At 39.7% G+C, this 22801-nt stretch overlaps 1 protein-coding gene across 1 annotated transcript; it reads right to left on the reverse strand.

Moving 5' to 3' along the window:
* Positions 1-13204: 13204 nt before the first annotated feature.
* LOC138887162 (uncharacterized) lies at positions 13205-14365 on the reverse strand. The gene has a single exon (XM_070168878.1). The coding sequence runs from the start codon at positions 14363-14365 to the stop codon at positions 13205-13207; it is 1161 nt and encodes a 386-aa protein (XP_070024979.1).
* Between the last annotated feature and the right edge of the window lie 8436 nt (positions 14366-22801).

A 22801-nucleotide genomic window follows, 5' to 3' on the forward strand; every position in this document is an offset into this window, starting at 1 on the left:
AAAATTTAACACTCCATTCTTCATTTCAGCTTACAAAATGCCAAAATTACAGTTGTGTACCTGATATTGTCAATATAAGAAGAAGAAAGTCAGCAACGTAATACGTAACACAGCAACAGCAACAATAACCAGCAATAACCAGTCAACGAAAATCCCAGTGACAGATTTGAAAAATTCAAAATAAAATCCAGGAATGCCGAAAATAACGGACAGAAACCAAGGGAAATTTTCAGATTTTTGAAAGGCTAGTTAATCTTCAACCCTTAATTTCTACACCTGTATACCAGAATATTTATCAGGTGTGTACTACTTTCTCTTCTAATTTTCAACTTTTTTTTATATTTTCTTTGTAGGTTTTTTCTTTTCTTGAGAGTTTCAATGTTTTTTCGGAATAAATGTTCAGCTCCTTTTTTTTCTCTAATCTCTCTTTTTTTCTGTCTGTCTATATCCCCTATATCTGATTTCAAGACTTCTACTTATATCCCATCCCATAAATCTTTTAATCAATTAAAATCAACCCATTTTCTCTACCAAACCCATTATCTTCCCACTCATCCCCATTACATTAAATAAACATATCACACCACCCCATTATATTTTGTCCCCCATGCCTAACATAAAATAATGCAAGATTCCCCCCACTAAATCTTGTCCCCCCTTTATATTAAATAATCATATCACAACCCACCCCATTTCATTTTGTCCCCCATGCTTCAAATAAACAATTACAAAATGTACAATTCCTAAACTACCCCTTCCGACCTTACTGAAATTACCAAACTACCCCTGAACGTATTACAAATTTACCAAACTACCCATCAGCTATAACACATCAATTAATCAAACTTAACCAAAATATAGACAATATGATCAATTTCTAACAATGTTCAAACAACAATATGAACACGGATGAACATCATAACAACAATATCACATGAACATGATTTTAACAACATTTCAACAACAAATCACATGAACACAAATTGAACAACCAAGAACAACTAAAATTTGATTGAACAATATTTTTAGCAACAACAAACCTATTTTTCGGATTTAAACAACAACAACAATCAAACAAGTATATTTAGATTCCTAAATTCAATAATATTGAACTTAAAATCAACTCTAACAACATTACAACAAACAATTCTTATATTAAACTTTAAACAAGATTATGAGAACAATTCAAGAAATAATCATAAATGGTAAACAAGAAATCAAACTATACAAAATTCGGATTCAAGATCATCCAAACATGAACATGAATGAATCTATTTTAACACAACAAACATGACGGATTAAACGATTAAATCAATATATTCCTTTAACACAACTAAATTCTTTAAACAAATAACAAGATCGACGAAGAAACAATTATGAACTTAAACTTGCAAACAATTTCTAACAATACATCAAATACATGAAACAAATTGAAGAAACAATTAATTAAATTTCAATTTGAATCTAACAAATATTAAACTAACAAATATTCACTTAAACAATAATACAAACATGAAATAAACATGAAAACAACTAATTAAACTTCTATTTTGAAATCTGAAAATTAATTTTAACAAAGCACATGAACATGAACAAACTAGAAAAACGATTTCAACGATGAACAACGAACAAAACAAGAATCAAATATTTAACGATTTTAACTTTGAGAAATATAAAAACGAAAATGGACAAAATAAAATTCAAAACTACTAACCGGATTGAAACGACGAACGACTAACCAACGACGAACTCGAACTTAGTCTTCAACGAAAACCCACCTTCCTTTAAACTCGACGAACTCACAACGACAAACGACGACCTCGACGGATTGAAACTGAGGAACGACGAACAGCAGCCATGAGAGCTCGAGCTCGAGCTATAATCAATGGCGACGACGAAGGGCAAAGCAGCAACAAAAACCATGGTAACCACGCTGCTCAACTGTAGCAAGAAGACCACTGTAGAAGCAACACTACTGTAGCAGCGACGAAGAAGCTGGAACTGGAAGGGAAGCAACAGCGACATGGAGAAGAAGACGACACAACAGTGAAGCAATTTGTCGAAGGTTGCTTGGTTGAAGGAGGAAGGCGACGCAACAATATGTGTGTGTGTCGTGAGAGTGACGGGGTGAGGGGAAGGGCTGGAGGGGTCTGTTTGGAGGTGAGGATGGAGGGGAGGCCATGGTTGGGGTCTTGGTCTTTTGCTTGAGGAAGAAGAAGAAGAGAGATAGAGAGGGGGGAGGGCGGGTAGCTAGTATAGTTTTTAGGGTTTTTTTCCATTTTTTTTTGTTTTATTTTTTGAAATGCAAGATAATAGGGTGTTGGGTTATGGACCGGGTTGACCCAGTTCGAAATGGACTGGGTCGTAGGGAAGATTGGGCCATTTTTTGGGCCTGTGGCTTGAAATTGAAGAAGAGGCTCAATTCCGACTTTCTTTATATTTTCGCTCTCTTTTCTTCTTTTATTTTTCTAAAACTAAATTATAAAAATACTTAAACTATTATTAAGAACTAAATTAAGTTATAAAAGCGCAAATTAACTCCCAATAACAATTAACGCACAATTAAGTATTAATTAAGCATAAAATTGTATATTTGGACATTAAATGCTAAAAATGCAAACGATGCCTATTTTTTGTAATTTTTAATTTTTGTAAAACAAATTTAATTATTATCAATTGTAGAATTAAATCCTACATGCAAAATGCGATATATTTTTGTATTTTTTTATTAATTTAGCAAATAAACACGCACAGACAAATACAGATAATTATTCAAAATATCACAAAATATCACAAAATTGCACACCAAAGAAAAATCATTTATTTTTGAATTTTTTGGGAGTAATTCTCATATAGGGCAAAAATCACGTGCTTACAACAACTAGAGAAAATATGGAGGTTATGATCCCAGGGGGATCAAGTTTGGGTCGTGGACAATAATGTTCAGTGCTACCATGCCCCATACTAACCACATATACCAAACACATTGGGGATGGGGATTTAAGGTTCACAAGCCATGATAAGTAAGTAACAGAAACATTAATTCAGAACAGAAAAGGCAGAACATAATATACTTAATAATGGAACTTAGTTATACAAACATGAGACAAACAAGAATGAAAGAAACAGTAAAGAAACATGTTGTTGTTGATGTTGAAAATTAGTTAGAACATACCAGTCAGAGAAGCAAAGTGTAGTAAAGAAAAGTAAGCAGGACTCCAAAGTCTGGCCTTGGCTTTCAGCCGGCTAAATAGATAGTAGCACAAGTAGCAGTAAAGCAAAAGAGAGTTTTTGAGTGTAAGTGTGTGTTCTGAACTTAAAATTGTTCGTGTTTGAAAGAAGAGAAGTACATGGTATTTATAACTTTTGAAACAAGTAAAAGAGAAGTAATAAGCTACACACATGGAAACAATCACAATTCAAAATCAATATACAAGTGATTGCCTTTAATTAAGGGATTACTTACTTAACGGGCAGTGACAGATTCAAAATAAGGAAATAAATCAATTTGTAAGCAGGCTAATAGTTTCCATAAAAGAAGTAGTAGAATATTAAGTAAGCAATCGAGTCTAGGTACAGAAATATACTAATTTTGGGAAGGGATTCAGTAAGGCAAGACAAGGAAAAGAATCAATTAACCTTAACAGGCGAGTGAAATCAGAATTTCACAAAAGAAAGGTTTGAAATCAGTCCAAAATTGAAGATCAGTTAAGAAGGAAACTCAGCATATAAATAGAGTGTACAGACACTAGACATGCGAGGCCAAACTATTGGCAAAGAGAAACAACATGCAATAATAGCACAAAGTTAGTAGACAACAAACATTCGAAGCATGATAGTCACATAGGTCAAGTTTCATTGACTTAGTAGTAGAGAAAAGAGAGAGTATCGGCATGCAAAGGGTCAAGTGAAAAACCCTTCTGAAGACATAGTCGAGTTTCGAAAATAGTAAGAACCCAGAATCATATAAAGAAAAGAGATACTGAAACAAAGGAATTTCAAATCAAGTCGATCAACTTCAAACAGATGAATTGCACGAGTAGTTCCAGAAACTCGAATAGACCCCAAAAAAATTAGGGTTTTGAAACCAATCGAGTTTAAAGATGATGAGCAAACAAGTTACACAAATACTTAGAGACTCGACTGAACCCAAAAGAAATTAGGGTTTTTTTCAGCACCAATCGAGTCTAGAGATGGTAAACAAGTAAATCAGATAAACAAATAGTCTCAGGAACTCGAATAAACCCAAAAATTAGGGTTTTCAACACCAATCGAGTCTAGAGATGATAAACAAGTAAATCAAACAAATACTAACAAATGGACTCGAAACCTCAGAAGAAATTAGGGTTTTTATCATGTAAACTCAGAGAGTAGAACAATACGAGCAAACATAGCAAAACATGTCAAAAATCAGAGAAAGTTTTCAAATAACTTAACAAGAAAACCCTAATCGGAAAAGATAAAGAGTTTTGAAAGCAAAATTTTGAAGAATCTTAGAGAAAATGCTTAGAAGTTCAAAGCAAGCATAAGTTTGAAATAGGTCTGAAGGAAATCTAAAGAACCTTAGAGATTAGGGTTTTAGAAGAACCCAAAAAGCAACGAGAAAGGCCTTGAAAGCCCTTGATCTAAGTAGGAGAGTCAAATGTCTGACTCGAATTGCCATGGCTGGCCGGAGAAAGATCAGAGATGACCGGAGAACAGTCATCGAGCAAAGTCTGGACCAAGCCCCTTCATGATCTGGTCATGAGACCACAGAAACGAACACGTAGAAGCCATGGGAGGCTGATACAGGTCTCCGATGACCTTGGAAGGCCATGGATTAGGGCGGATTAGGGTGGCGACGGCTAGGGTTTGAGGGTGGTGTAGAGAGGATTTGAGAGTGAGGGGGATTCAGAGGCGGCGTGTTGTGAGGAATGATAGGGTTTAGGGGGGTCGTTTGGGATTAATTAAGGTAAGGGTGTCTGGTGGTCGTTGATCATTTTGATCAACGGCCTGGATTGAAAGGGTAAGTGGGGCGGTTTAATAGAATAGGGTTTGGGTCAGTTCAGATTGCAATTGGGTTGGAGTAATTGGGCTTCAAATTGTGTTCAATTGGGGTTCAAAATCAGGCTATAATTGAAATAAAATGGGGCTAACATTTAAATAGCCAATTTTTTCTATTTGATTTATAAAAAATAATAAAATAATTTTTGTAATAAATTAAAGGTACTAAAATGATTTATAGTACATAACTATCAAATTAAAAATACTGAACTTAATTTTTATAGATATAAACGCAATTAAATCTAAAAGAGGCTAATATTGCAATTATATGCAATTTAGCTTTAAAAATACTAAATCAATTTGTAAAAATATATAAAAATTATATCAGCTATATTTTAGTATAAATATAAAAATTCAATAAATGAATCAGCAAAAAATGATAATTTGGTAATTATTATTGGTCTTTTATTAATAAAATAGGGAAATAAATTGGTTAAAAAATCTTTAAAAATTAAAAGAAAAATAATAAGCTATTTGGATATGCCTATATATACATACATATTCTCTTTGAAGGTAATTTGTATATTAAAATGTACATAGGAAAAAATTGGGTATCAACAACTGCCCCTCTTTACCCGGGAAGAATAAAAGAGTTGTCGGGTAAATATATAATGGCCAAATTTTGACCGGACGAAATAGTTTGAAGAAGATAGGTTGCGCCCTAGCTTCTGAGCTGCCTACATATCCCTAGTTTTCAAGGAATCAGGCCATATATAGTTCAGGATCCATCGGCGGAGTATGTCGACGGGTATTTTCCAAGAACGAATGCAACGTTTCGGTCAGGGTGAGTGAAAAGCTTACGAGAGTGGTCAGGTCTGATGTGGCTGCAGGAACTTGAGCGGAAATGCTCCTACCAGGACGGCTGTTTCTTGCCAATTTACCTGCAAATAAGTAATACATGCATATATTGTGCGCAAAATTTAAACATGATGCAAATTCCCGTCGGACCATGAATGTTGTCTTCAGACGGTTATGATGATGTCTTTAGACCATGATGTCCTAGGCCATGAAGCGTATAATAAAGGATTTGCAGGCTATGAAATGATGCTCTCGGGTTATGCGAATGGTGCCTCCGAACCATTATGCCTTTGAATAATGATATGCAAAAGATTGAAAGGGATCCTTAGGCCATAATATGGTGTTCTCGGGCTATGAGGATGGTGCCTCCGAACGATGATGCCTTTGGATAATTTGGTGATATTTCAACCCATAAAATGCAATAGAATGTGGTGATCTTTCAGCCGCACAATGTGGCGATCTTTCAGCCGTGCAATATTGCGATCTTTCAGCCGTGAAATGTGGCGATCTTTCAGTCATGAAATGTGGCGATCTTTCAGCCGTGCAATGTGGATGGAGACAACGTTTAGTCTCGGAAGGCAGAATAGTAGCCTTATGCAAGTTGGAAGGCAGAATGGTAGCCTTATGTAGATTGGAAGGCAGAATAGAGGTAGAGCTTAACCTCGGAAGGTAGAATGATAGCCTTATACAGGTTGGAAGGCAGAATAGTAGCCTTATGCAAGTTGGAAGGCAGAATAGTAGCCTTATGCAAATTGGAAGGCAGAATAGTAGCCTTATGCAATGCAAATGCAGGTAGAGGTAGAGCTTAATCTCAGAAGGCAGAATGGTAGCCTTATGCAAGAAATAAAATAGAAAATGGCAATAGAGTTTCTTAGCTGGTAGCAAATTGCGGCGTGGCACTTATTGGGAGCATCGTGATGGGTGGAACATTATGGGTGCGTGCTGATAGCAAATGTTGGTAAGTGCAATGGTTCGGAGAATCATATTCTTGAACAATGTTTGTTCTATGGGCGTACAGTATGTTCAATGATTTCGTAATCCTAGTGCCTACATCCAAAGAAAAATCATGAGTTTTGTAAAGGGGAAGGTTAGTCGTAACCCTGCTGGCTTTCCTTGACTCGTTCGACTTAGATCTGGTGATACTGTTTGTATCATTGGGGTAGTGTTTCTAAACAAAGCGGTTTCAATAATAGACATGAACGATTTTGTAAAAGTATGACATAAATGTATAATCAAGATAGTTTTTTAGATGAACCGACGACTGTGACGCGGTTCGAGACATTGCAACCTCTCCTACTATGGAATTTTGAGGGTCCTCCTCAAAATTCTACCCTAGTTGATGGGTTGACATTTCTGACTATTTCTTATGCGACGATCGGCTGAGATTACTTCGAAATTTTAAGGGTCCTCCTTAAAATTCTGCCCCAGTTTCCAATTTTGGGGAAAAATGAAAATTTTATTGAATTGTGACCGAACCCATAAGGCTGCCTACGTATCCCCTCTTTAACGGGAATCAGTTCAGGCATAGTTCAATTTACATCACATCAGGAAAGCATAAAGATTACACATAATAACGCTTGACTGTATCTGAATTTATTGGCTTTGGCCGGATGTCTCTGTCCATTTCTGCAAGTATGAGGGATCCTCCTGTCAAAACACGGTGAACCATGTAAGGACCCTACCAGTTGGGAGAGAACTTCCATTTGGCTTCATCCTGATACGAAATTTTTTTCTTTAATACCAATTGCCCCGGTGTGAATTGCCTCGGCTTGACTTTCTTGTTGAAGGATCTGGATATTCTGTTCTGATAGAGTTGACCATGGAAGACTGCATTCATTCTCTTTCCGTCTATAAGGGCTACTTGCTCATGGCGACTCTTCACCCACTCTGCATCGTCGAGCTCAACTTCCCGTATGATCCTTAGGGAAGGAATTTCTACTTCGACGGGAATGACGGCTTCTATACCATAAACCAACATATAGGGGGTTGTCCTAGTTGATGTGCGGACTATGGTGTGATACCCCAATAAAGCAAATGATAGCTTTTCGTGCCACTGCTTATGCTTCTCCATCATCTTTCTCAATATTTTCTTGATATTCTTGTTGGCGGCTTCCACAGCTCCGTTCATTTGAGGCCTGTAGGCTGTAGAATTCTTGTGCCTGATCTTGAAGGTTTCACGCATAGCTTTCATCAAGTCGCTGTTGAGATTGGAGCCATTATCAGTAATGATTGATTCTAGAATCCTGAATCGGTATACAATGCGGTTGCGGACAAAGTCTACCATGACCTTCTTAGTCACTACTCTGTAAGATGCTGCTTCAACCCATTTGGTAAAGTAGTCAATTGCCACTAGAATGAATCTATGTCCGTTGGAAGCAGCAGGCTCGATTGGCCCAATAACATCCATTCCCCAGGAGGCGAACGACCATGGTGAGCTTGTTGTGTTGAGCTCGCTCGGGGGTACCTTTATCATGTCTGCATGTATCTGACAGCGATGGCATTTCCGGACATACTGGATGCAGTCTGTTTCCATAGTCATCCAAAAGTAACCAGCCCAGAGTATCTTCTTTGCTAAGACAAAACCGTTCATATGTGGACCACAAGTCCCAGCATGAATTTCCTCTAGCAGCTTGGATGCTTTATCTGCGTCGACACACATTAATAATCCCAAATCAGGAGTCCTCCTATACAGGATTCCTTCGCTGTGAAAGAAGTTGTTGGACAATCTTCGCAGTGTGAGTTTCTGAGTATGATTGCCAAACTCCGGGTACTCTCCTTTTGCAAAATATTCCTTGATATCATGGAACCAAGGTTTTCTGTCTGCTTCCTCTTCAACATGGGCACAGTAAGCTGGTTGATTATGAATTTTTACTGGAATGGGATCAATGAAATTCTTATCCGGATGCTGTATCATGGATGATAGGGTAGCTAATACATCGGCGAACTCATTCTGGATTCTGGGAACATGCTGAAACTCCGTCCTCGTGAACCTCTTTCTTAATTCCTGTACATGATGCAGATACGGGAGTATTTTGGAGTTCTTGGTTGCCCATTCTTCTCGTACCCGATGTATAAGCAAGTCTGAATCTCCAATTACTAGCAACTCTTGAATGTTCATGTCAATGGCCATCTTGGGCCCTAAGATGCAGGCTTCGTACTCGGCCATATTATTGGTGCAGGGGAACCTAAGTTTGGTAGACACTGGATAATGCTGACCGGTTTCTGACACCAAGACTACTCTTATGCCAACTCCTTTGAAATTTGCTGCTCCATCGAAAAACATTCTCTAACCATCATAGGACTCTACAATGTCTTCTCCTATGAATGATACTTCTTCATCGGAAAAATATGTTTTCAAAGGTTTATATTCTCCCTCCACGGGGTTTTCAGCAAGGTGGTTTGCCAATGCTTGTCCTTTGACCGCCTTCTGAGTTACGTATACAATATCGAATTCACTTAGCAGGATTTGCCACTTGGCGAGCTTGCCAGTGGGCATGGGTTTCTGGAAGATGTACTTTAAAGGGTCCATCCTTGATATGAGATACGTGGTATAGGCACATAAGTAATGTCTCAGCTTCTAAGCTACCCAAGTCAAAGCACAATAGATTCATTCCAAAAAAAGAATACCGGGCTTCGTAGGGAGTGAACTTCTTGCTGAGATAGTAAATGGCCTGCTCCTTTCTCCCGTTTCATCATGCTGCCCCAAAACTCAACCGAAGGCTCCATCTAGTACTGCGATGTAGAGTAATAGGGGTCTACCTGGCTCTGGCGGGACCAAGACTGGTGGTGTTGACATGTATTCCTTAATTCTGTCGAAGGCCTTCTGGCAGTCATCAGTCCACTTGGTAGCGACGTCCTTCTTCAACATCTTAAAGATTGGCTCACAGATAACTGTGGACTGTGCTATGAACCGGCTGATATAGTTAAGTCTTCCCAAGAAACTCATCATGTCTTTCTTGTTCTTTGGCGGTGGGTGTTCTTGAATGGCTTTGACCTTTGATGGATCCAATTCTATTCCTCGGCGGCTCACAATAAACCCAAGCAACTTTCCGGCGGGAACCTCAAATGCACACTTTGCGGGATTCAGTTTCAAGTTGTACCTTCGCAATCTGTTAAAGAACTTCCTCAAACCTTCCATGTGATCAGTGGCCTTCTTGGATGTGATGATAACATCATCCATATATACCTCGATTTCTTTGTGTATCATGTTATGAAAAATGGTAGTCAAGACCCTCATATAGGTGGCCCCTGCATTCTTCAAGCCGAAAGACATCATTTTGTAACAATATATCCCCCACAGCGTAATGAAAACCGTTTTCTCAGCATCTTCCTCATCCATCCAGATCTGATGATAACCGACGAAGCAATCAATGAATGACTATAACTCGTGCTTGGCGCAATTATCGATTAAGATGTGTATATTTGGCAAGGGGAAGTTGTCTTTCGGACTGGCCCGGTTGAGATCCCGGTAGTCAACACAGACTCTTACCTTCCCGTACTTCTTTGGCACTAGCACGATGTTGGCTAACCATGTCGGGTACTCAACTACCCTGAGGACCTTAGCTTTGACTTGCTTAGTGACTTCTTCTTTGATTTTCAAACTCATATCTGGCTTGAACTTCCTGAGCTTCTGCTTTACCGGCGGGCATGTCGGATCAGTTGGCAGTTTATGGGCCACAATAGAAGTACTTAGACCAGTCATGTCATCATACGACCAAGCGAATATGTCCTCATATTCTCTTAGAAATTCTGTATATTCCTTCTTTTCTGATGGCAACAAGTGAACGCTGATTCAAGTTTCCTGACATTTTCTACATCTCCCAGGTTAACAATTTCTGTCTCGTCCAGGTTGGACTTGGGTCAATTTTCAAAGTTCTCAACTTCTTTAACAATCTCCTCTGGTATGTCATCTTCTTCTGAGTCAATGTCTATTTGTTGCATTGTCTCATTCTATGTCACAGTCATTAGTTCATCAAGATAAGTAATAGTAATACTGTATAAGTAAAGTAATGAGAGAAAAATGATAATGAGTTTTGATTCATAAGAAGAAATCGAAATGCTTTGATAAATTCCATAATTATTTTGAACATTGAAGATCTTATTGCAGGAAATAAAAACGCAAAAAGAAAAATCATCTAATAAAAATAAAATAGTGCATGATGCTTGTTTAGCCTTGCTACCCTGAGGCTCGCCGGGCTCTGGTAGTCCTGATGGTCCAATTATTGAGGTATGCTCCTATACTCACAGCTTGTATGGAAGGACCTTCCTCCCCCTCCTCCTCGAAAACAACACAGCAATCCATGTCATCGTCTTCTAAGAACAAATTCTTCACTGCAGCAAGTGATTCTTCTTCATCTGTCCCATAAACAATGTCAGCCTATTGGAAAGTCTGCTCCAAAGGTGGTATTGGCTGTTCCAGTGGATAGTAAGGACTGCACCATGGTGGCGACCAATTGTTAAACTCTTTCCAAGTGTACTCATATCCCAGACCAAAAGTAGTGCCGTGCTTCTTGAGCTTTATGGGTTTAGCAATCCCTTGGAGGTTCTTGCTGAGTCCCTTGCCAGGCTCGTACCCACTCCAATTCAATATACTCTCGATCTTGTTGTCCCACCATTTATCTTTGTCTACAGTATTGACTCGCTCGATATGGTGGTAGGTCTCTCTACCTAACTTTCTTCTTCCCCCTATTGCCGGAATGGTCTGACGACTGCATATAGGATTACTGCTATCACCGTGAATGATCACTTCCTGGTGATTCCATTCAAATTTCACGGCCTAATGCAATGTCGAAGCCACATCCCCCGCAGAATGAATCCAAGGGCATCCTAACAATAGGTTGTAAGATGGTGGTACATCTATCACTTGAAAGTCAACCTCTAACCAAGTCGGTCCCATCTGCAGACACAAGCTAATCTCACCGATGGTGGACCTCTGAGACCCATCAAAAGCTTTTACATTGATAGCTCTATATTTTATCTCGTGCAGTCTTTTACCCAGCTTCTTGAGTGTTATAAATGGACATATATTGAGGCTAGAACCCCCATCAATCAGGATCCTAGTGATAAAATAGTCTTCACATTGCACGGTGATATGCAATGCTTTTTGTGACCCAATCCTTCAGGCAACAGCTCGTCCTCAAAGAAGGTGATTTTATGGCTTTCTAAGACTTGTCCCATCATATTGACCATTTCTCCACCAGTGATGTTATTTGGCACGTATGCCTCACTCAGTACTTTCAACAGGGCATTTTTGTGTGCCTTGGAGTTCTGCAGCAATGGAAGGATAGATATCTGCGCTGGTGTTTTGTTTAGTTGGTCAATGACTGATTACTCCTTAGCCTGTATCTTCCTCCAAAGGTCATCCGGCCCCATTTCAATGATGAGTGACCAGTTGGAAGCTTGTTTACTAGACTCAGCTAAGTGTTCTGGGGTATAGACTCTTCTAGTCCTTGTCATACCATGTGCTGCAGTAGTCTCTTCGAACCTGACTTTGCCTTTCCTCCTAGCCTCGGCCGTATAATCCCAAGTAATAGCTTTTGTATGGAATGACGGCATGGTGGTCATCACCACTGGAATTGGTACGGCTACCTTTACTTCAAATGGGACATGTTCCTTGGGTGATAAAATTGTAACCTCGAACGGTGTCGGTGCTTTGGCTGATGGTGCTGCCTCAAACTCAAGCGGGATAAACACGTCTACCTCAGTGACCTCAGATGGTTGAATCTGAACCATGATGGGGTTAAGAGTAACTGCTGGCTTCTTTGGATTATTGCCTTCTGCGATCAACCCGATGGATCCCTCGGGATCCCAATCATCTTCTATTTCAATCATGTGAAAACCCCCACGCTTGTGATCTGGTAAGGGGTTGTTCCGAACATTCGGAATGGCCTCCTTTGCTCCAATGACTTTGTTATCAATTAAGACTGTATCTTGTCCTTTAAAGAACGACATTCGTCGATGGTGTGTCCCTTCATGCCAGAATGATATGCACAAGATTTGTTCGGGTTAACCCACTGAGAAGGGTTCTCAGGGGTTGAAATAGGGATGGGGGTGACATAACTGGTAGTTTTAAGTCTTTCATATAGCTGATCAATGGGCTCGGCAATGGCTGTGTATTGTTTTGGGGGTCTCTAATCAAAATTAGGTCGGGGCCTAGGAAAGTTTTGGCGTGTGGGGGTGATTGGTAATGAGATGGTTGGGCATTGTAGGCTTGGTATATGTGTGCAGGTTGGTTATATCTGGGCGAGGTAGGCTGATATGTGGGAGGTGGAGGTGAATGATAAGTTGGTGTTGGGGCTTGGTAGGAGGGTGCTTGGTAATTTGGGACTGACTGATATGTGAGTGGAGATATTGGGTAGGTTTGTTATTTGAGAGGGGATTTGGTCCTTTGTGCAACCATCACAACCCCTACGTCTTTCTTCTTAGACATACCACCAGACTGCAAGGCCTTATTTGTGGCTTGTAAGGCCTCAAAGTTTGTAACCATGCCACTTTTGATACCTTCTTCAGTTCGTTCCCCCAGCTTGATGATGTCGGAAAACTTATGATTTTTAATCAACATTAGCCGTTCATAATACTGTGGGTCCTGAGCCCGGACAAAGAATTTGTTCATCTGTTCCTCCTCTAAGGCAGGTCTGACCTTAACAGCTTTCGACCTCCAGTGAGTAACATACTCGCGAAATGTTTCTGTAGGCTTCTTCTTTAGATTCTGAATGTAGAATACATCCGGCACATTTTCTGTGTTAAATCTGAATCTGTCCATGAAATTAGAGGCCATACCTACCCAATTTGACCACTTTTTAGGATCCTGGCTGATGTACCAGGATAGTGCATCTCCCTTCAGACTCCTCATGAATAATTTCATGCAGATCCTTTCGTCTTTTCCTACTCCGACCAGCTTGTCGTAGTATGTTCTCAGATGGACCCTTGGATCACCTGTACCGTCAAACATCTCGAACTTGTGAGGTTTGTACCCCTCTAGCAGTTCAACATCTGGTTGTATGCAGAGATCTTCATAGTTTAACCCTTCAATACCTTTACTTCCCTCGACGCCTTGGATTCGGCTAGTCAATTTCTTAAGCTCTTCAGCCAAATTCCTGATGAGTAAATCCTTCTCCTCAGGCTCAGGGGTGCAAGATATAGGTTGGGTGGAGAGGGGCACGATCTCTACGTAAATGGGATTATTGTGGGTGTGAAAATGGTCATTTGCGAAATTTTGTGGTTCAGGGAAGAGTAATGGATGGTTGTTTGGAGTGTGGCAAGTGTTGCATTGGTTCATTGTTGGAATAGTGGGATGATTTGGTTGCTTTTGTGGAGGTGTGGGATTTTGTCCGTTGGGGATGATGGTGTTTGGGGTGCTGAGGGAAAAGGACAGGTTGGCCAGATTTTGAACCTGATCAAGATCTTCTTGAAACTTCAACAATTTCTGCTCGAGTTGCGACACATTTTCATTGGGAACCCAAATACCATGGCCATCAATGGCTTCTGATGTTGTGATATCTTTTCTGACGTTCAAATCTTCCATTTTGCCCTTGTTCTTGTTCTTAACAGGTCTTAGAGGAGGAGTGGGTGGAGGGCCCTTGGATCTTGTGGAATAGACTGATGTTGCCAGAGTGCACGAACTAACCTTTGGGGAGGGGAATAACTAAACAAAAAGGTAACCAAGTTAGTGAGGTTATAAAAAGTATGATAATATTTAAACACATAGTGCATGAATATAAAGCGTGTCCTAATTTGGGAGCCTCGTTGTGCCCGAGGTAGGCCTAGCGACAAATTGATTTGGAGAACTTAGAATGCTAAATGCCTCATTTTATTGATAAAATAGATGAATCCCAAACAAACACTTAAATAAACAGGAAATGAAAGTCACTAATGGCCATCGGCCTTATTACATAAAGTGAAAAGAAAGACTCCTATCTACTTGGTCCCAGAAGGACCCTCCCCAGATTCAGCATCCCTGGCTCCGTCGAACAGATTTCCCAACTCGCGAAGTCCCAGCAATAGGTAGGCCCTGTCTAGGTGTCCGCCTTCGGCTCCTTCAACATTTTGGCAATCTTCGACCCTCTTGAGAAACTTTCTCTCCAACTCCACTACGCCTCGCTCCAAGTATCCCAGTCGCTTGTTGGCACTGACAACCATGTTCTTCCATTCCTCAATTAGCTTCTGGTTTGACTCTTGTATTTCGCAGTGCTCGCTTGCACATTCGCGTATCCTTTTGCGTAGTTGGTTGTATTTGACCTGTGCCTCGGCCCTTTCATCTATAGTTTTGTGACCTCAGGCAAACCCTGGCTGGCCCAAACTAACATGATTGTCTTCCAACCACCCCGAGTAGAAAGGAGCGTAACCAGCATGATACTTGTCTGGCTCGATGGTATCTCTCCCCATTATGATCTTGCAATTCCACATATGCTGAGTTTGGCATTTGTAAAGACTATCATCATCCTGAAAGTCAGCTCGGAAATGACTCATCTTGTCGACCCTGGGTATAACCTATTTTCTACCGGCTTGTCTCATAACTCGGAGAGGGACGTAAGGATATGTTCCCCTAAGACCAATCAGTGTCAGAAAAGGTGCATTTCTGGATCGGGTGATGAATTCTTCGGTCGGAAACCACTCAAACATCCACTGGACCTGTTCTTCGGTTAGGTTATCAAATAGCTCTACCTATCCTTTGGCACTTTCTGGCTGAGCGAACATGTTGGGCATGTAATTCATTAGCTTTGGATGATGGAAAGCGATGTGGTCATCCCAGTCTCTTCGCTAAATCTCTTGTCGGTATTCACCCCTTTGGAGATGTTCCACAAGCCAGCAAATTGCAGCCATCGAAGTGCTTCGCTCCTTGTTGACACTTCTCCAAGGCTTGGTATATGTATGCAATTATCATGGGCACAATGCTGAATGGTTGCCCGCCAATCCTTTCCATAAGGGTTTTAGTTACCATGGGTAGCCTGGTGTGGATCCTTGCTTTCTTTGTTGGAAACACGATCAACCCCAGGAAACAAAACATGAATACGAAGACCCTTCGATGAATGTGCCCCAAGAATGTGATGGCAAACTTGTCAGGGTAGGTACAGTAGGATTTGCTGTGACCGTACCTCTTATATAAATAGTCAAAAGGAATGTAGGATTCCTTCAGACATGTCAACTCTGGATTCTTCTTTAGACCCATCATTTTGAGGAAACCCCTGTCTTTATGGTTCTCAAGCATCAGCAGCCCCAGAGTCTCCCATACTAGACCGGATAATCCTCTCATCTCTTCTAATAGGGGTGTCATTTCAATATCCCCAAAGCGGAATACAATTTTTTCACAGTCCCAGAACAGTGTAGCAGCCTCTACGATCTTGTTGTTGGGTTGGATTTCCAAATGGGATGGTAAATTTCTCAAATATTTCCGGACGAGAGTTTGAACACTGGAGTGAAGATCCTTCCACCAGCTTAGCAGCCTTGGATGGATGTTGGTGACCATGCCGAATCTAGGGACTCCGTGCCTCATATTTCTGCAAGGCAAATAAGGTTAGGCCCTTACCCCCACCAGACTCGACTATTTAATACCAACAATTAGCATAACACATTTTAGTTCTCCAAATAAATGCACAGAACATAGTGATGTCCGTTTGGGTTCAGGAAAACCTGTTGATACCCAATTTTTCTTTATGTATTTTTTACATGCAAAATACTTTCAAAATAGCATATATATGCATATATAAGTATGTTCAAGTGTTTTAGTATTTTTTTCTAATTTTTAAAGATTTTTTTATCAATTTATTGTCCATTTTAGCAGTACAAAAAAAACCAATAAGTATTTTCAAAATTATCATTTTGGTGAATAATTTATTTTATTCCCATATTTATACCAAAATATAGCTAAGATAATTTTATACATTTTTACAAATTTATTTGATATTTTAAAAGCTAAATTGTATACAATTGCAATTCTAGCCTATTTTGAGATTTAATAGCATTTTATAATTATGAAATTGGTTCCAGTATTTTTATTTTAATATTTATATATTATTAATTGACTCAGTACCTTTAATTTATTTTCAGAAGTCTTTTTACTATTTTTATAAAATAAAAAGTGAAAAACTGGCTATTTAAAATCTGATCCCATTTTATTTCAATTATAGCCCAAATTGAATCCCCCTAATTGACCCAATTTTGAATCCCAAATGGACCGGCCCAATTTCTATTTAACCTGACCCCTGACCCATTTATCCAACCCGCCCGGCTCCCCTTTTAATCCAGGCCGTTGATCATTTTGATCAACGTCCACGATTTCCCCTTTCTTTTTTAATCTGCCCAGACCCCTAACCCTACCTCATTTTCTTTCTTTCAGCCGCATCTGAATACCCTCCCCCTCTCAAACTCTCTCAAAGGTTCTTGAAACCCTAATTGTCTTCTACCATTTTCAACCTCAATCTCACTGGAATTCATGGCCTCTCAGGCCATGGATGGTTTAAACTCATCTCCCTCTTCTCTCAAACACTTGGCATTCGAAGGTTCGAGGTCTGACCTCGAAGGTGTCCATTCAGATCTCTGCAGATGCAAGGTTCTATAGCCCTTGCCGGTTTTGCTCCGGCGTACGATGATGTTTTGAGCCTGGTTCTAACTTATCCGACTCAGATCAGACCTTTTCCAAGCCTTTCTCGCTCTAGGTTCCTCTGAAACCCTAGCTATTCGAGGTTTTCTCTGATTATTTTCTTAAATCTGTTCTATATTTGTGCTCTACTTGAGTTCTTAAACGTTTTCCCCAATTTTTCTTTCAAAAATTACTTCTTTTCTAGTTAGGGTTTCTGAAAAGTTCAAAATGTTTCTCCGACTTTCTTTTCCTTCTTCTTTGTGTGTATTTGTCACGCATGTGCTTCTACTACTTTCTTATGTTTTTTTCCTACTATACATGTTCTTCTGTGTCTTGTTTTTCTACTATGTTTCTACACCATGCTCGCATGTTCATCCTACTGTATTTCTCCTATATGTCTTGTTGATATACTTTTCTGGTATTTTGTATTCTCCTACTGCATGTATTTCTTACTAAGTTCTTAAGTTCTTTATTTGCCTTTTATTGGACCTTTGTTTGAGTTCCCTTTAAACATGTTTCTTTTACTGTTTTCTTAAATGCTATACTATCTCTTTTCTCTTACGAACCTTGTTTAAGTCCCTTCTAAAAGTTTTTTCTTAAACATGTTCCTTCTACTCTCACTATGCTTCGAATCAGTTTCTTCACTCTGTTGCTTCGAACTTGCTATTGTATCTGTTTGTTTTCTCATGAGTCTCTGAAAGAGATCTCTAAGCTTGTTTCAATTACTTGCCTCCTCATCTCTGTTTCTGATTCGAGTTGGAAACCCTAGAATTTGGGGGTTTTGACGAGGTTTGATCTTGTGTTTGGACTAGGGTTCTATTTTGGAACCCTTGACTCTTTCAGACTCATTCTGAGTCTATGTACTGAGTTTGAACTTCTTCGTTTATGGCTCTGAACTTTTCTTCTATGCTAGACTCTTCTACTAATTGGCATGATAGTTCTTCATGCTTAAGTGTGGCTGTATGCTTTTATATGTGTGATATATTCTTTCTTCAAAAGGTTTTCCAACTTATGATTGATTTAGAATCTTTCTTTTTCGGTTTGACTGATTGTTACTGATTTTCCTTAAGTAACACCTTTCTTCACCTTTTCTGACTGGGTTCATTCATACCAAAATTCAGACCTTGTGATTTAGTGGTTGTTAATTGATTTCCTTTCCTTATTTGCACAAACCGTGTGCTACTAGACTCTTGCCTTAAATAAATCTCTGTGCATTTACCCTTTTTGTACTGCTTTGGAAAAGTGTTTGATCAATCTCTTTCCTTAATTACTTTACCCGTTTGAAATCAGAATCCCTTAATTAAAGGGAAACCTTTGTAATTGATTTTCAAATTATTCTCCTACCTTATTCTGCTTGCCTTCTACACTATAAAAAGGGTGCGACTCCTTTCTCACCAACACACTCTCAATTCAACACTTTTATACTACTCAAGTATCATAGTTCTCTAATCATAGCATTCTGACTATTTACTTGCACTTTGGCTTCACAAGACTACTGCTTTCTTTTCTTGTTTCCCTGAAACTGGTATGTTCTAGTTTGGTTTTCAGCCTCATCCCAATGTGTTTATTTTACAGCTTCTACACCCCTGTCTGCTTTATTGCCTATGTTTAATGTTAATCATCATGTCAATTTCTTTGCATATGTTTCTACTGTGAATCCCTGCACCCCTGTCCCCTTCTATGTGTTTGAGTTGAAGTTCAGAACATGGCAATATCCAAGTTGTTGCTCATGTCTGGACTTGATCCCTTAGGGCATCCTAACTCCCAAACAATGTAGCTAACAGGCCGGTTGGGGTGTCCAGCACTCCAATTGCTAGGTATGAACACTAGCCTGTCTTGGCTTTCCCCCTAGAATCCCCTCTCTGCACTTACACTCTCTCTTAGATTCTAAGTTCTGCCCCCTCCTATGAGCCTTGCTTTGGGACCCTAAGTTCCCTCTGAACTTGGACATTTGAGGGCTGACCCTTCCATACTGCACAATAACTCAATTCTGCAATATATTTGGGTGTAAGCACTGCCCGGAGTCCACTTGAGACTCTTAGGGAACTCTGACACATCCCAAATAAGAGAAATGCTTTGGAAATTTGATCTTTGGAGTTGGTTTACTTCATGCTCCAGACAGAAGTCTGAATCAGGCTCTCCTTGGTTGGAATTTTTAGTTTTCTGATGTAATTTTACTTTTCTTATTCATTCTGGGCTAAATAATCTTGTAATAACTTATGGGGTTTTAGTGAAAGGGGAGGGTAAATCATGCATGCAAAAAAGGGTAGATATCATGTTCATAGGTAATTATTATACTTCTGCAATCATGTCCTGCTTTCAGCTTTCACTTCTGCATTTTCATATAGAAATCCTATTTATAGGTTCTGCATTTTCATATAGAAATACTATTTATAGGTTCTACATTTTCATATAGAAACCATGTCTACAGGTTCTGCATTTTCATATAGAAATCATGTTTATAGGTTCTGCATTTCGTATAGAAAACATGTCTATAGATTCTGCATTCCCAGACGCTGCATATCCTATAGATAACATGTCTATAGGACTACCTGAATTCTGCATATGCATCTATCACTGTACTTCTCTTCTGTATTAATAGATATCATGCCTATAGGTTTCACCTAGGCAAGCCATAAGGTAAACCATTTAATTGAATCAGACTTCGTTAAATTACAACCAGCAGGCAGGTCTGATTCGGACTTCTGATCTGAAATATGTAATAAATCAGTTTACTTCCCCTTTTAAGTTTTAATCAGACCATAACCAGTATGTGCAAGACATGCTAAACAATCTGTCTTCAAGTTGAGGAGGCCTGTTTGAGCCTTTAATTGTTATGTGTTTTCCCATATCTGCTTTATGTGTTTTTGATTGTTGCCTTAGAATTTTATCCTTTTAAAAGCACAAAAGCCCAAAACTCCCTTCACTTTAGGACTAGTAGTCTCAAATGCCTCCGGGACTGATAGGATTGGGGCGGGTAATAGCATGCAATAAGTAACGAAACCATTCCGCACTTTAATACCTTAACGAGGTGGGAAAGGGTAGATATGGATATGATGACCGGTGCACTAATACCACGTGTAACCCCTCTTCTGAGGAGTGACTACCGGGTATTGCATTGATGTGATCCATATTGTTTGTAAACCTAGGATCCCCTTCCCCTTTATTTGTTTGTTTTTACTTTCAATTTTTTTAACTACTTCAACTCCAGTTTTTTCCTTTATTTTCTTTCAACTTTAACTACTTGCAACCGTTATGTGAAAACCCTTACGTGTCTATTTGTTGTTTGTATTTAATGTCACAATTGTAGTATGGCCGGGAACCACACTAGTAGATCTTGAGGGGTGCCTAACACCTTCCCTTCGAGATAATTTCTAGCCCTTACCCAATCTTTGGTTTCTAAATCAAAAATCATTCTTAGTGTCCTAATGCACTTTAATCATTAGGTGACAACTCTCCAATTCAAACCCAATTCCCAAAAGGGAACGAGTTGTCCTCCCAAATGTCATAAACCCAATTTCGCGAGAAAAAGGGGGCGCGTCAGCATGGCGACTCTGCTGGGGATTTTTCTTTAGGCTTTTACCATTTCATGCTATTTGTGACTTTCTGCTTCCTTAAACGTCTTTATCTCTCTCTATATGTCTTTATGTATTTATTTCCCTCTTTTACTTCAGAAACTGACTTGACTCTTTGTTTCTTTCCTTTATTTCTTTACTGCCTTCCTTTATCGCTTTCTTTTAATACCGTTGTAAATTATGAGAAATTGTAGTAATTATTGCTTTATGAACGTGAAAATATGTGACAACTTGTTTGATTATTGTAACTGCATATTCAACATCATATTCCACTCGTGCTAAACAAAAGACCATAACAACACTTATAATGAGTGATTGTGCTTTTTCGATATTATCACCCCCTAAATCTGACAAAGGCATATTTGCGGTAAAACCAGTCTATCAACGGTGTAGTCGACGGTTCCGTGCCTTTCCCTCTTGAGTTGTCCGCTCAAGGGTACCAGTATAAAACCCCATAGAAACCCTACTCTATTTAATTGTGCATGCATCACTGTCAAAACCTAGCCGAGTCAGTTATGTTGTTCGCATGATGACTCTTTAAGATTGCCTTGTCCAAAGTCCACCGGGTTTCCTTGGAACCCAAACGGACACTACCACGTTCTATGCATTTATTTGAAGAACTAAATGCTTTATGCCAATTATTGATATTAAATAGTCAATTCTGGCGGGGGTAAGGGCCTAACACTTTTGTCTTGCAGAAATGAGGCACGAAGTCCCCAGATTCGGCATGGTCACCAACATCCACCCCAAATTGCTAAACTGGTGGGAAGATCTCCATTCCAGTGATCAGGCGTTTGTCCGGAAATACTTAGGAAATTTACTTTCTCTTCTGGAAATCCATCCCAACAACAAAATTATTAAAGCTGCTACCCTGTTCTGGGACTGCGATAGGTCTGTGTTTCACTTCGGGGAGATTGAGATGACACCCCTACTAGAGGAAATAAGGGGACTAGCTGATATACCATGGGAAACTCCGGGTCTGTTGATGCCAGAGAACCGCAAGGGCCGAGGTTTTCTCAATATGATGGGTCTAAAGAAGAATCCGGACTTAACTTGCCTGAAGGAGTCATACATTCCCTTTGAATATTTGCACGAAAGGTACAGTCATAGAAAATCTTACCGTACCTATCTTGATGAGTTCGCCCTTACATCATTGGGGCATATCCATCGAAGGGTCTTTATCTTCATGTTCTATTTCTTGGGGATGGTAGTATTTCCTATGAAGAAAGCAAGGATCCATACCCGACTAGCCATGGTCACCAAGACTTTAATGGAGGGCATTGGCGGGAAGCCATTTAGCATAGTGCCCATGATCATTGCCGAGATATACCGAGCCTTGGAGAAATGTCAATAGGGAGCCAAGCACTTCGAGGGTTGCAACTTGCTACTCCAACTCTGGCTCATGGAGCACCTCCAAAAGGGTGAGAATCGACAAGAGATCCAGTGTAGGGATTAGGATGATCATATTGCCTTCCATCAGCCAAGGCGAATGAACTATATGCCCAATATGTTTGCTCAACCTAAAGATGCCAAGGTATGGGTAGAGTTGTTCGAAAATCTGACGGAGGACCAAGTACAATGGATGTTCGAATGGTTCCCTACTAAAGAGTTCATTGACCAGTCCAGGGATGCACCGTTTCTAATACTGATTGGTTTGAGGGGAACCTACCCTTATGTCCCTCTCTGAGTCATGAGACAGGCAGGTAGGAAGCAGGTTATACCAAGGGTCGACAAGATGAGTCACTTCCAGGCTGATTTCCAAGCTGATGACAGCCCTTACAAGTGCCAAGCCCAACACATGTGGCAC

The sequence above is a fragment of the Nicotiana sylvestris genome, chromosome 3 (genome assembly GCF_000393655.2).
Source record: "Nicotiana sylvestris chromosome 3, ASM39365v2, whole genome shotgun sequence".
Lineage (NCBI taxonomy): Eukaryota > Viridiplantae > Streptophyta > Magnoliopsida > Solanales > Solanaceae > Nicotiana > Nicotiana sylvestris.

Bases quoted from the DNA above. Each gene is read 5' to 3' on its own strand.
- LOC138887162 (XM_070168878.1), bottom strand. From the start codon at position 14,365: ATGGAAGATTTGAACGTCAGAAAAGATATCACAACATCAGAAGCCATT.